The sequence below is a fragment of the Acinonyx jubatus genome, chromosome D4, assembly GCF_027475565.1.
Source record: "Acinonyx jubatus isolate Ajub_Pintada_27869175 chromosome D4, VMU_Ajub_asm_v1.0, whole genome shotgun sequence".
Lineage (NCBI taxonomy): Eukaryota > Metazoa > Chordata > Mammalia > Carnivora > Felidae > Acinonyx > Acinonyx jubatus.
This window is the reverse complement of record NC_069391.1, coordinates 31,632,829-31,645,542: the sequence shown is the minus strand read 5'-3', so window position 1 is coordinate 31,645,542 and position 12,714 is coordinate 31,632,829. Positions and strand designations below refer to the sequence as shown.

The window sequence follows — 12,714 nt, the reverse complement described above, 5'->3', positions numbered from 1 at the left end:
TCAGGATAGTAGTCTCTAAAGAGGGAGAATTGGAGAGGGCCACAGAGGGATCATGAACCGTATTGGTTCTGTTTTATTTCTTAAAAATAAAAAATCTAGGGATACCTGGGTGGCTCAGTAGGAGAGCATGCAACTTTGGCTCAGGCCATGATCTCACAGTTCATGAGTTCAAGCCTCATATCAGGCTCTCTGCTGTCAGTACGGAGCCCACTTTGGAAACTCTCCCCTCTCTCCCTGCCCCCTCCCCCGTTCATTCTCTCTCCCTCTCTCTCTCTCTCTCTCTCAAATGTGAACCTTAAAAAATAATAATAAATTAAGAATCTGAAGGAAAATATCAAGGCATTTCACTCAAAACTCCCATATTATTGTTATTAAGATTAACTGACTATATGCTTTTTCTAAAAATGGAGCCTATTTTAGAGAACTGGACAGACAAAAAAATATATAAGGTTAAAAGTCACATTTTGGATTGATTTATTTCCCAGATTCCTTTTAAGTGTGTTCTCCAGGTCAGAGAACTTTTTTTATCCTCTTTTACCCTTTTAGATATTGTAGTCCTTTTCCTGCATTTGGGGGAAATCCAAATGTCATAATCATTTACATCACAGACAAAAGAAGCTCCTGTTAATTATGGGAAGATTAAGATGAGGATTATGGCTACATAGCAAAACAAAATATCTTATTCAATGTTTCAGAGACATTAGTAAATGTTTTCTCACTTCGGTGGCATAACATCAGATCAGATCAGGGCTAATGTCCTTTTGGTGACTAAATCAGGACATTCTCTAACTTCAGCTCTCTCAACTTGTGCTCACTACCATCAGTTTTTTTTTAATATTTATTTATTTTGAGAGAGAGAGAGAGAGAGAGAGAGAGAGAGAGAAAGAAAGAACGCACACACAAGCAAAGGGAAGGGGCAGAAAGAGAGGATAGAGAGAATTCCAAGCAGGTTCCGCACTGTCAGCACAGAGCCCGACATGGGGCTCGATCTCACGAACCATGAGATCATGACCTGAGCCAAAATCAAGTTGGATACTTAACTGACTGAGCCACCCAGGCGCCCCCCTACCATGAGTTTTCTTAGGAACATATACTCTATTATCTCCTGCACTCTTATACTATTTCCTATTCAGTCAGAAATTATAAAAACAGATCCCAAAACAGTGTTCACCTGAGGATTAAGTTCTGTGTGCCCCTAAGAGATGGTGCTAAATGATTAACTCCAAATCCTCCTTATTCTTGCATTTAAGAATAAACCTGAAAACTTAAGAAGTCTGAATTTTAAGCAATATTAAGGAAACATTTAAACATTGTGTTTGTTTGTTTTTTATTGAGAGGGCTTTATAGGAAGCAAAGTTGTCTAGGATAGGGGTCCCCAGTCATAACAACCTTCAGAAGGTTATCAAATTAGCTTCCTGTTTTGAACTGGTATCTTCCCCTTTTCCACTGACACTAGAAATATTCTCCTGATTTTAGTTCTTAGAGTTCTCTGCCACCTCTGCTCATCCTCAGAATTGAGTTTGCATGCCCTGGGCATCTAATAAATGCTTGTTCATGAGACCAGGAAGTTGATGGTGGTCCAAATGGATTATAGTGTTTCCAGTCCCAACATTTATAGATAATATCTGTTGTGTCCCTGCCTTTGGGAAGAGAAGCTAACATCTCCCCAGGGTTCCCACAGATTTCCTACTGGGTACACCCTTATTGGTCCTGTGTCATCATTTTCTGTAGGCAGAGTACAGGCATCTTTCTCAATGTAAAAAAAAAAAAAAATCAGAAGGTCACTATTTATGACATCCCAATTATTTCCACTTTTACTTGTCCCTAACCTTGGTTTTCTCCACACTTCTCTAGCTGAAGTGTATATGCTATGTGTGGTCAGATCTTTCTATCTATATGCTGTCAATCATGGGCCATTCTTGTTTCTACTTGATTAGCTACATTTTGTTGCCTCCTCCACATTGGAAAACTGTTCATAATAAAACCAGCAAACATTTACTAAGCATTTACTTTGTGCACTGAGTACAAATATGATCTTTATCATTTCATATGCACAATAATCTCAGGTACTCCATCCCTGTTTTGCAGATGAGGAAATAGAGGCACAGGAAGATACTTTATTTCATCTGTAAAACCTTTCCATTATACTTCTGTGAGGAGCAAATACATCCTAGAGCTTTGTCATAAATAAGGCTTAGTGTAAACGTTTCACTCTTGCCTGCTTTATAACAAGACTCAATGAATGTTTTTTGAGGGGTGAATAAATAAATGTTATTACCTAGTGCATCATGTTTTCTATAGGTAGAATCCCCAGAACAATGTAAGGTGTGAATACACGAAGCACTGTGTCTGTAAGTCAGTAGTCACCCCCACCAATATATTCTTGTTTCTTTCTTTTTCCTTCCCCTTTCCTCTGGATTCCAGAATCAAGATGATTGTCTGATTGAATATCTTTAAAAGGTCGTGATGAATTATTCTGTAATATTTGAAATGTTATACTCAGAAAGGTCATGCTTTATTTTTTGGTAAGAAGTACCACATAGATTTGTTTCTCCTGGGCACCATTTCTTTTTTCAAAGAAAAGATGGCAAGAGATTTAGAGCAGGGTGCCCTCTTGAGGAAGTTTTAGCACCTTACTTCTCAAAAGCTGGCACTGGATGACATGAGAAAGCCAGATGAATGATGCTCAAATAAACAAAACATTAAAAAGGAAGAGTAACCAAATACCAGACATCTGAGAATTAAGATTCTTAACTGTTATGATCTAGTATAGCAACATTAAGAATTTGTAAACAAAAAGAGAAACCTCTGGAAGGTATTTTTTTAATTAATTAATTAATTTTTTAATTTACATCCAAGTTAGTTAGCATATAGTGCAATAATGATTTCAGCAGTAGATTCCAGTGATTCATCACCTAGGTATAACACCCAGTACTCATCCCAACAAGTGTCTTCCTTAATGCCCCTCACCCATTTAGCCCATCCCCCCACCCACTTTATTTCCTCTCATTTACTCAGTCCTTCAAGTAATCACCTATGTTGTGCCAGCAGCTAGCCAAACACCGTGCCCAGTAAAACACAGTCTCTGCCTTCATGAGGCTTACAGCTCGTGAAGGAGATCACAGGGAAGGGAAATAAACAAATATAAGTAACTAAAAACTTAGCAAAGTACTATGAAGGAAATGGAAAGGTACTAGAATGAAGCACAACAAAATAAGTTCCATTAGGGTGGTCAAGGAAAGCCTCTCTGAGAGGAAATAATTGAGCTGAGTCACTTTGCTTTTTGGTCCATTCCAAGTCTGCCCATCTAATATAGACAGCCTGATGGACACTTTTTTAGCCTCTGATTCTTATCTGTGGCCCAGCCCTTGAGCTGAGTTGACTCCTGTCTCTGTCCCTGTGGGTATGAGCAGGGAACCATCATCCTTCTGCACCTCATTGTCTCCCTAGCTGGTCCCTTTGCCTTAGAGCCTCACATTCATCACAATGGGGGGAGGGGCTGCTTAACTCATAAATATTTTCTTACTAATACTCATAGCCACTCACGGTAGAATATCAATACATTATAATGCTAAAAAAACCACATTTCCAACAATATTAAGGATGTAGAGGATCTCAGAAGATGAAAAGGACAGATAACCCTGACTGCCATTCTGCTTTGAATAGGGAGAGATAAACAGGCATGAAGCAGGCAGAGAACTTGACTATGTCGTACAGTTTCGTTATATTGACTTTCAAATATCTGTGGTACCAAGCAAACTGAAGGCTCCAACCAGAATTGGAAATATGGAACTATATCTCAGGAAGGAGCTCCAAAGAACAATTTTTTGAGGGTTTTGTTTGGTTTCAAAGCTACCATATTACACACACACACAGTTGACCTGGATCCCCACCAGTGGATTGCTCTAACCCCTGTAGCTAAGCTGCTTTCTCTGAATGGGTTGATTCTACCAGATTGGAGGGTTTAACTGCTGTGGAGAGTACTGCCTGCAAGTGGATGGCCTCCAGTGACTTCTAGGTTGGTGTTTAGGTGACCAGATGCGTCTGGGACCCAAACTCCGAACAAGATTCATCTCTCTCAGTTGTACCTCTACGTAACTCTGCAAGAAAACTAACCACCTACTTTATACTTTAGTAACCTGATGACCGTGAACAAAATGTTCAACCACTGTGAATCTCACCTCCCTCACCTGTAAATTGGGATTTTAAATCTCTGATCATTTCGCAAGGTTATTATACTTTGAATATAAATAATAGGTGCTGTATGGGTCAGAATGTGCTAGTATATTCTTTGCTGCTACTGGATAGCAATTTGGAAAATACACCAAAAACTGTATAAACTCCTTTGGCACACTAAATTGATTCCTGATCATTTATTCTTATGAAAAAATTAAGGAAAACTATGTGGAAATAAATGTACATTGTATCATATTCTATAAAAGAAAATACTGGAAATTAGAATGGTTCAATAAATGAAACATTGACCAGCTATTTAAACTATTGTAAACTATATGCATGCAGTGTAAATTATATGCATATAGGAAGTGGTTGGAAGGGAACTTTCATAGTAAAAGAATTGATAGAGTAGTGGGATTTTAAGTATTTGTCCTTTGATCAATTGATATATCTAAATATTTTTACTCTAGCAGAATAATTAAACTACTTAAAACATTTTAAAATTTAGAAAATTCCTTGGCCCCAAACTAAATTTCTTCTTACTGTTTCTTTCTATTTATTTATTTATTTATTTATTTATTTAGGGAAATTATCGTTTCATGAAACTCTTACTTACACGCAGAGCAAACTGGATGCAAAAGGATCTGGAAGAGATGACCCCTTTGCACTTGACCACTCGGCACAAGAGCCCCAAGTGTTTGGCGCTTCTGCTGAAGTTTATGGCACCAGGAGAAGTGGATACACAGGATAAAAACAAGGTGAGGGGGAGGGGGTGCACCTGGCTGCCTCATTCGGTTAAGGGCCCAACTCTTGGTTTCAGCTTTGGTCATGATCTAATGATTGCATGAGTTCAAGCCCCGCATCGGGCTCTGTGCTGATGGTGCAGCACCTGCTCAGGAGTTTCTTCCTCCCTCCCTCTCTGTCTCTCCCTCTCTCAAAATAAATAAATAAACTTAAATTAAAAAAAAAAAAAGGTAAGGGACTGCCAAAATCAGGAGGCAAATTAAGAGCAAAAGCAAATTCACATCCTTTTATGATGTGAAAGCTCAAGGAAGAACCACTGCTCCTACACATGGTGGAATGTGTTCTAGTCTTCATACTCCCCAGTGAAAAATTTCATTTAAATTCTGCCATTTTATCCTCCTACCAACCGTGTGTGGTAGGTAGTATCATCTCCTTTTCACAGATGGGGAAACTGAAGCTCAGGAAGATTAAAATTCTGTCCGAGATCCAAGAGGCAAGACTAGAATTCAACCCAGGCCTATCTCCAAATCCCAATATTTGACAGCTAGTAGTGATAGTTACCAAGGGTGAGTTTCCTTGTGGCCAAATGCCTGGGGCAATGTAGTAAGTGCACAGTGGTATAATGGTCTGGGCTTTAGCATCAGACTTCTTGAGTTTCAGTCTAGAAGCCACTACTTACTTGTTCTGTGCCTTTGGGAAAATTTTCTTAACTCCTCTGCTCTTCCATTTTCTCATGTGAAAAGGGGATGATAGGGTTGTTGAAGATAAAATGAGGTATATAAATATATGTAGGGTTAAACCCATATAAATAGGGTTTAACACAATTCCCATAGCATCGTCATAAAATAACTCTCAATAAATGTTAGCTATACAATAAATATTATTCGTTTCATTTTGGCTCTGACATCTGCTCTGGCACTTGTTGCCAGGATCAGTTATCCTCCCGGATCTTGAATTTTAACATACTGAACACGCCAGCCACTGTTTTGACCAATGCTTTGATCGTTCTTTACAGGAAATAAAAATGTGGTGTTCAGTTAGACAAGTACAAAAATCCTCTTCCTTTCCACGAGGCACCGAATCATGGAGTTCTTGCTACCTTCAGCACGCCCATATGTGATTAAAACTCTTGGGATTAAACCCGCTGGGCTCATGTCCATTGACCCTTACACTGCCCTTCACAGGCTCTTCCTGTAGTTTTCAGAATTTGTTTACCCATGACTCACATAACCCTACATTCTGAAATGTTTTACATTTCAGTATTTTACAACTACTGTAAACCAGTATTATTCCTAACTCATACCATGTTTGTAGTGCTAATATTTCACTGAAAAAGCACTTTGATCAGTCCACAAAGCCCCATGAATCACTTACCAAGGCACAGATGTCTTCAGGCACCATGATGTCTTCCTCAGAATCTTCTAGGAACTCCCTGCTATTGTCCAGTACTTTTCTGTTCTGTTACTGAACAGGGATGGGAGGTTATCTGGCCAGACAGATGGAAAACAGATCTGCAAGGTCCAGGTAGGCACAGAGACGAGAACAGGACAAAAGCCCAAAGCAACGATTCTCAAACTGACAGGAAGGATCCGTTGTTTGTTTGTTTTTCTAATTTACACTCTTCACAGACCCAAAGTTTTGTATCATGTATTTAAACTGAACAACGTAAAACCCCCATGAGATAACACTTCACACGCTTTCGGATGGACTGTCATTACCAAAACAGAACATAACAAGCATTGGTGAGGATGTGGAGAAATTTGAACCCTGTCCAGTGCTGGTAGGAATGTAAGATGGTGCAGCCACCATGGAAAAAAGGATGGCAATTTCTCAAAAAATTAAACATGGGGGCGCCTGGGTGGCCCAGTCAGTTAAGCGGCCGACTTTGGCTCAGGTCATGATCTCGCGGTCTGTGAGTTCGAGCCCCGCGTCGGGCTCTGTGCTGACAGCTCAGAGCCTGGAGCCTGTTTCGGATTCTGTGTCTCCCTCTCTCTGACCCTCCCCCATTCATGCTCTGTCTCTCTCTGTCTCAAAAATAAACAAACATTAAAAAAAAATTAAAAAAAAAAAAATTAAACATGGAACTACCCCATGATCCAACAGTTCCACTTCTGGGTATCAACCCAGAAGAGCTGAAATCAAAAATGTGAGCAGATATTTATACACCCATGTTCATAGCAGCATTATTCACAGTAGGAGAATGATGACCACAATCCCAATGTCCGTTGAAGGATGGTTAGAGAAACAAAATGCAGTCCATGCAAGGGAATATTATTCAGCCTTAAAAAGGAACAAAATTCTGACACACGCTACAACATGGATGAATTTTGAAGACATTATGCTAAGTGAAGGGCTGGGAACAGGTGGAAATTGGGAATTACTGTTAAATGGGTATGGAGTGTAGTTTAGGAGGATGAAAAGGTTCTGGGGGTGGAAGGCGCCGAAGTTGCACAGCTTTGGGAATGTGCTTAATGCCATTGCACTGTACATTTAAAAACAGTTAAAATGATAAATTGTGTTATGTACATTTTATCACAGTAAAAAAATAATAATCATTACTAGAAAAAATTGCTTGAAGATGTAGAAAGTACAATCCCAAACTTTGTACTATTAGATCCAACACATCTAGTGTTACCTTTCAGTAAACATATTCAGAGCAAACATAATATAACAAAAGAATTACAGAAATTGTATATGTTGTTTATTGAAAATGTGGCTATAGGGACACCTGCCTGGCTCAGTGAGTAGAGCATGAGACTTTTGGTCTTGGGGTTGTGAGTTCAAGCCCCACATTGGGCATAGAGCCTACTTAAAAAAAAGAAGAGGGGCACCTGAGTGGCTCAGTCGGTTGAGCGTCCAACTTCAGCTCAAGTCATGATCTCACAGTTCGTGAATTTGAGCCCTGTGTCAGGCTCTGCGCTGACAGCTCAGAGCCTGGAGCCCGCTTCTGGTTCTGTGTCTCCCTCTCTGTCTGCCCCTCTCCCGCTCATGCTCTGTCTCTCAAAAATAAATAAGCATTTAAAACAATTAAAAAGAAGAAGAAGAAAAAGAAGAAGAAGAGGAAGAAGGAAGAAAATGTAACTATAGGAAATTATTTTCTATTATATTTGTGACTGTTTTTGTTCTACAGTCATTACTAAATAAAAAGTAATGAGTGACTCTTCGTATTAAATGCCTGTAGGTGCGCTGTACGTAAATTCCACATATGTCAACAGTTAAAGTTTTTAGTGTAGCAAGTGAGCTTGGTTCCTACTGGCGAATGATCTGATTCTAGACTGGATTGATGATACTGCTGTTCATAAGAGATAATGTACAGCCCAACCATTTCTTTGTGTTTGCTCAGTGACTCTTTTAATACAGAGACCAGTCTTACTGTGGTTTGTTGATGAGAACGGCAGAGGGGATTTTAAAGCAATGCCAACAAGTTCAGGATGTTCATTTAAAAAAATTTTTTTTTCCACGTTTATTTATTTTTGAGAGAGAGAGAGTGTGTGAGTGCATGAGTGGAGGAGGGACAGAGAGAGGGGGAGTCAGAATCCGCAGCAGGCTCCAGGCTCTGAGCTGTCAGCACAGAGCCTGAAGCAGGACTTGAACCCACGAACCGTGAGATCATGACATAAGCCCAACCAACTGAGCCACCCAGGTGCCCTTATTTCTTTCTCTAAGGAAGCTCCACGCCCAGTGCGGAGCTTGAGGTCATGACCCAAGATCAAGAGTTGCATGCTCTTCCTGCTGAGCCCGCCAGGTGCCCCAACAGGATGTTCACTTTTAACTTTTATCCAAAATAAAGCCAATATCGCTGTATTTGCAACATGTATCTTAACATCAGTAGTAAGTCTAACAATTTATCCTATAAAATCATAGTTAAATTTAAGTTTGTACTTTGATATAAGAAGTGGATTCCAAATCCATGATTTCCTATGCATGGATCTTCTTTTTGATAGATACTGAAATTCAAAACATTCTATCAAATTCTTAAAATGCTTGGTGCGATATCAAGATTGTTACTTACCTTGTTGATAATTATTCATAAACCACCGGCCTGCTTTTCTTTTTCTCAGTATTACCACTGATTAGTACCTGATGACCTAAATGACTGTCATGATTAAGAGGTCAGACTGCCTCTTCAGACTGCCTGGATTTACATCTCAATCCGGCCGCTTAACTACCTTCATACCCCTGAGCAGAGCACTCATCCACCTTGTGCTCCCTTTCCTCATCAATCACATGCAGAATCAAGAGTACTCATTGCCTAGAGTTATCACGATGACTATATGAGGTAAAATACAGAAAGCTCTTACAACAGTGCCCGTCACACAATAAAAGCTTGGGGGAAATCTGTTGTGTTACTGTTGCTGTGTTTCTGAGCCTCTCGCGATTTTGCAGCAAACGGCTCTGCATTGGAGTGCCTATTACAATAACCCGGAGCACGTGAAGCTGCTCATCAAGCACGATTCCAACATCGGGATCCCTGACGTCGAAGGCAAGATCCCACTTCACTGGGCAGCTAACCACAAAGATCCCAGTGCTGTTCATACGGTGCGATGCATCCTGGTGAGTACGGTGGTGTTGCTGGCCCCGGGCTGCCTTGCTGACAAACAACAAACAACTTTTTTGTTATGAAATAGCCAGTATACGAAAGCATATATACGACACACAAACAAATTATGAACCAGAAGAAACAAAACAGGCACGTGAACCCATCACTCAAGAAATAGAACACGGTAGTGCTGCTATGCTGCTATTTAAGACCACACAGAATTTCCGACATGCCAGTTTCCAAACACATCCTCTCTACTTAAGCCACACTTGCCCTGTCCCCCATCAACTACTTTCCTGAATTTGTATTTATCCTTCCCTGGCTCTGTTTTATACTTGCGCCTATTAAACACTGCGTAGAGATATCTGTAAAATGCTTGTAAGACATAAAGAATACAAGGGGCACCTGGGTAGCTCAGTCCATGGAGCGCCCAACTCTTGATCTCAGGGTCGTGAGTTCAAGCCCTGTGTTGGGCATGGAGTCTACTTTAAAAAACAAAAAAGTTGTAAATAATATAGAAACCACAAATATTCACGTACTCATCTCTGAGCATAAGAACAAGTACATTAACCGTTACCTTTGAAGTTCCCTGGGTACCTCCCAACACCATTCTGTTCTTGCCCTTTCTGAGAGGCAGCCATTATCCTCAATGATGTGTTTATATTCCTGATTTTCATTATAGTTTTACCACATATATTCGTATCCCTAAACACTACATTGTTTCATTTTTGATGCTTTTGAATTCTGTATACATGGAATCACATTGAATGTATTCTTTTGCAACATGCTTTTCTTGCTCAATATTATGCTGGTGATTTTATCTATGTATACCTGTAACATATTATTTTTTGCCATTATGTAGTATTCTATTTTCTGAACAAGCCATACATTATTCAGTTATTAACAGACATTTGGAACTATTTCCATTTTTTTGCTACTTAAAAATAGTGCTGCTTTATGGGGTGCATGGGTGACTCAGTCAGTTGAGCGTCCAGCTCTTGGTTTCGGCTCAGGTCATGATCTCACAGTTTCGTGAGTTCAAGCCCCATGTCTGGCTCTGTGCTGGCAGTGCAGAGCCTGCTTGGGATTATCTCTCTCTTCCTCTCTCTCTGGTCTTCTCTGACTCATGCTGTCTCTTTTTCTCTCAAAATAAATAAATAAACTTAAAAAAATAAAAATAGTATTGCTTTTATTTAAAGTGATTTCTATAGCCATCATTGGGCTTGAACGTGAGTTCAAGGGAGATCAAGGGTCGAGTGCTCTATTGACTGAGCAGTCAGGTGCCCCTGAACTTTTATTATTTTTTGTTAGTGTATCTAAGATGTATGTTTAACTGGTAGTTGAAGGCACATGGAAATGCAGTTGATATTTTTGTTCATTGAATATGAATCTAACCAACTTGCTTATTAATTTTTATTACTTTCTTATTAATTTTGAATATTTATCAGTGGATTCTTTGAGGTTTCTGATCAGTGCTTCTCAAATTCCAGCTTATAAGCTATGATAGTCTAATATTTAGTCCTATTTGCTTGTAACACACAAATTAGACTGTATATGCAATAGTTATTTCTACCCACATGTTAACTGATTCCTTTGCTCTGCATTGCTCCTTGAATCTCAAGTTTTCCTTCTGGAGTTAATATCTTACTTCCTGAAATATAATTCTAAGAACTCCCTTTAGGGATCTACCTTTAGGGTAGATGTATTGGTGGTGAATGCTCTCTGCTCTTAAGAATATCTACATTTCAGTGCGTCTGGGTGGCTAGTAGGTTAAGCCTGACGTAGGTTAAGCGTCTGACTCTTGATTTGGGCTCAGGTCATGATCTCAGGGTTCGTAAGATTGAGCCCCATGTCAGGCTCTGCGCTGAGAGAGAAAGCCTGCTTAGGATTCTCTCTCTCCCTCTCTTCCTGCCTCTCCCCTGCTTGTACACATGCGCTCTCTCTCTCTCTCTCTCTCTCTCTCTCTCAAAACAAATAAACATTTTTTTAAAAGGAATGTCTACATTTCTACCATGCTCTTGAATATATAGTTTTTCTGTATACACACTTCTAAGTACTTCTTTTTCTCTACTCTTTCAGGCTTTTCTGCTGCTTTCTTTCTTTCATTGTTCCTGTGGAGCATTCTGTATTGGTGTAAATGTCATTGCTTTAGAGATGATTTATCTTTTCTCACAGGCTGCTTTTACATTCTTGTCTGTGTGGCATTCTGCAGTTTCACTACAGTGTGTCTGGTGGGGGCGGGGGGAGGTTCTTTTGTTTGGGGGGTGGTTTTTTTGTTTGTTTTTTGGTGCATTATTTTGGTTTTTGGTTTTGGGGTGTTTTTTGTCATGTTTGGTGTATACTATCAATTCATGTCCATTCTGGAAAATATATAGCTATTACCTCTTCCAATATTACTTCTCTTGGGGCACCTCAGTGGCTCAGATGGTTAAGCATCCGACTTCAGCCAGGTCATGATCTCGTGGTTCGTGAGTTCGAGCCCCACATCGGGCTCTGTGCTGACAGCTCAGAGCCTGGAGCTGCTTCGGATTCTGTGTCTCCCTCTCTCTTTGCCCTTCCCCCACTCACGCTCTCACTCTGAAAAAATGGATAAACATTAAAAAAATTAAATATTACCTCTCTTTCATTCTCTACACTCTTGCCTTTATGGTCCCAGTTACACATATTTTAGACATTTTTATTTTATTCTCCATGTCTCGTCTGTTTTACCTTCCATCTTCTTGCCATGTTCTGGGTAATTACATCAAACACGCCTTCCAGTTTACTCAGCCTTTCTTCACCTGAGTCCACTCTCTCGTTTGCCCTATTCATTGCTCAATCCGATATTTTTACATCTAAAAGTTCTTTTTGTTGTTTCTTGTTTTTTAAGTCTGCCTCGTCATTTTGATAGTTTTTTTACCTTATTCACCTTTTATTTCATTTTTAATTTTTTTACATGTTCATAGTTATTTTATATTCTTTATGTGTCAACTCCAATATCTGGAGTACTTGGAGGATACTTGTCACTCATCGTATCTTGTTTCCTCACAGATTTGGCTTTTTTTTTTTTTCCTTGTAAACACATCTTAGTCCTTTGGAGACTCAAAGGCCTAAAATGCCACCATGGTAAAATTCTACTACTTTTTTTGAAGTGTTTAAAATACCTTTCATACTTTTTTTTATATATAAAATAGGATGACCACACAGGCAACTCTAAACTTGTGTGGCCTTTCAGAGAGTTCTCAGGTTGGGGCAGGAAGGCTTGGCTTTGGCTG

The 12,714-nt window shown here is 39.6% G+C and overlaps 1 protein-coding gene across 8 annotated transcripts in view; it reads left to right on the top strand.

Annotated features, from left to right (window-relative positions):
* Positions 1–12,714, top strand: part of INVS (inversin) — a 154,882-nt gene that overhangs the window by 73,775 nt on the left and 68,393 nt on the right. For 5 of the 8 annotated variants that reach the window (XR_008291073.1, XM_015068971.3, XM_015068964.3 and 2 more), the window contains exons 4-5: positions 4,761–4,934; positions 9,307–9,474. Coding sequence is in view for 7 of the 8 variants with exons in the window: in XM_015068971.3 (XP_014924457.1) it covers positions 4,761–4,934; positions 9,307–9,474 (342 nt within the window). In the remaining variant the exon portion in view is untranslated. Of the gene's footprint in view, positions 1–900; positions 4,230–4,760; positions 4,935–9,306; positions 9,475–12,714 lie in introns of those variants that run through there. The other 3 variants (XM_015068969.3, XM_053204874.1, XM_015068967.3) reach the window with 3 other exon arrangements.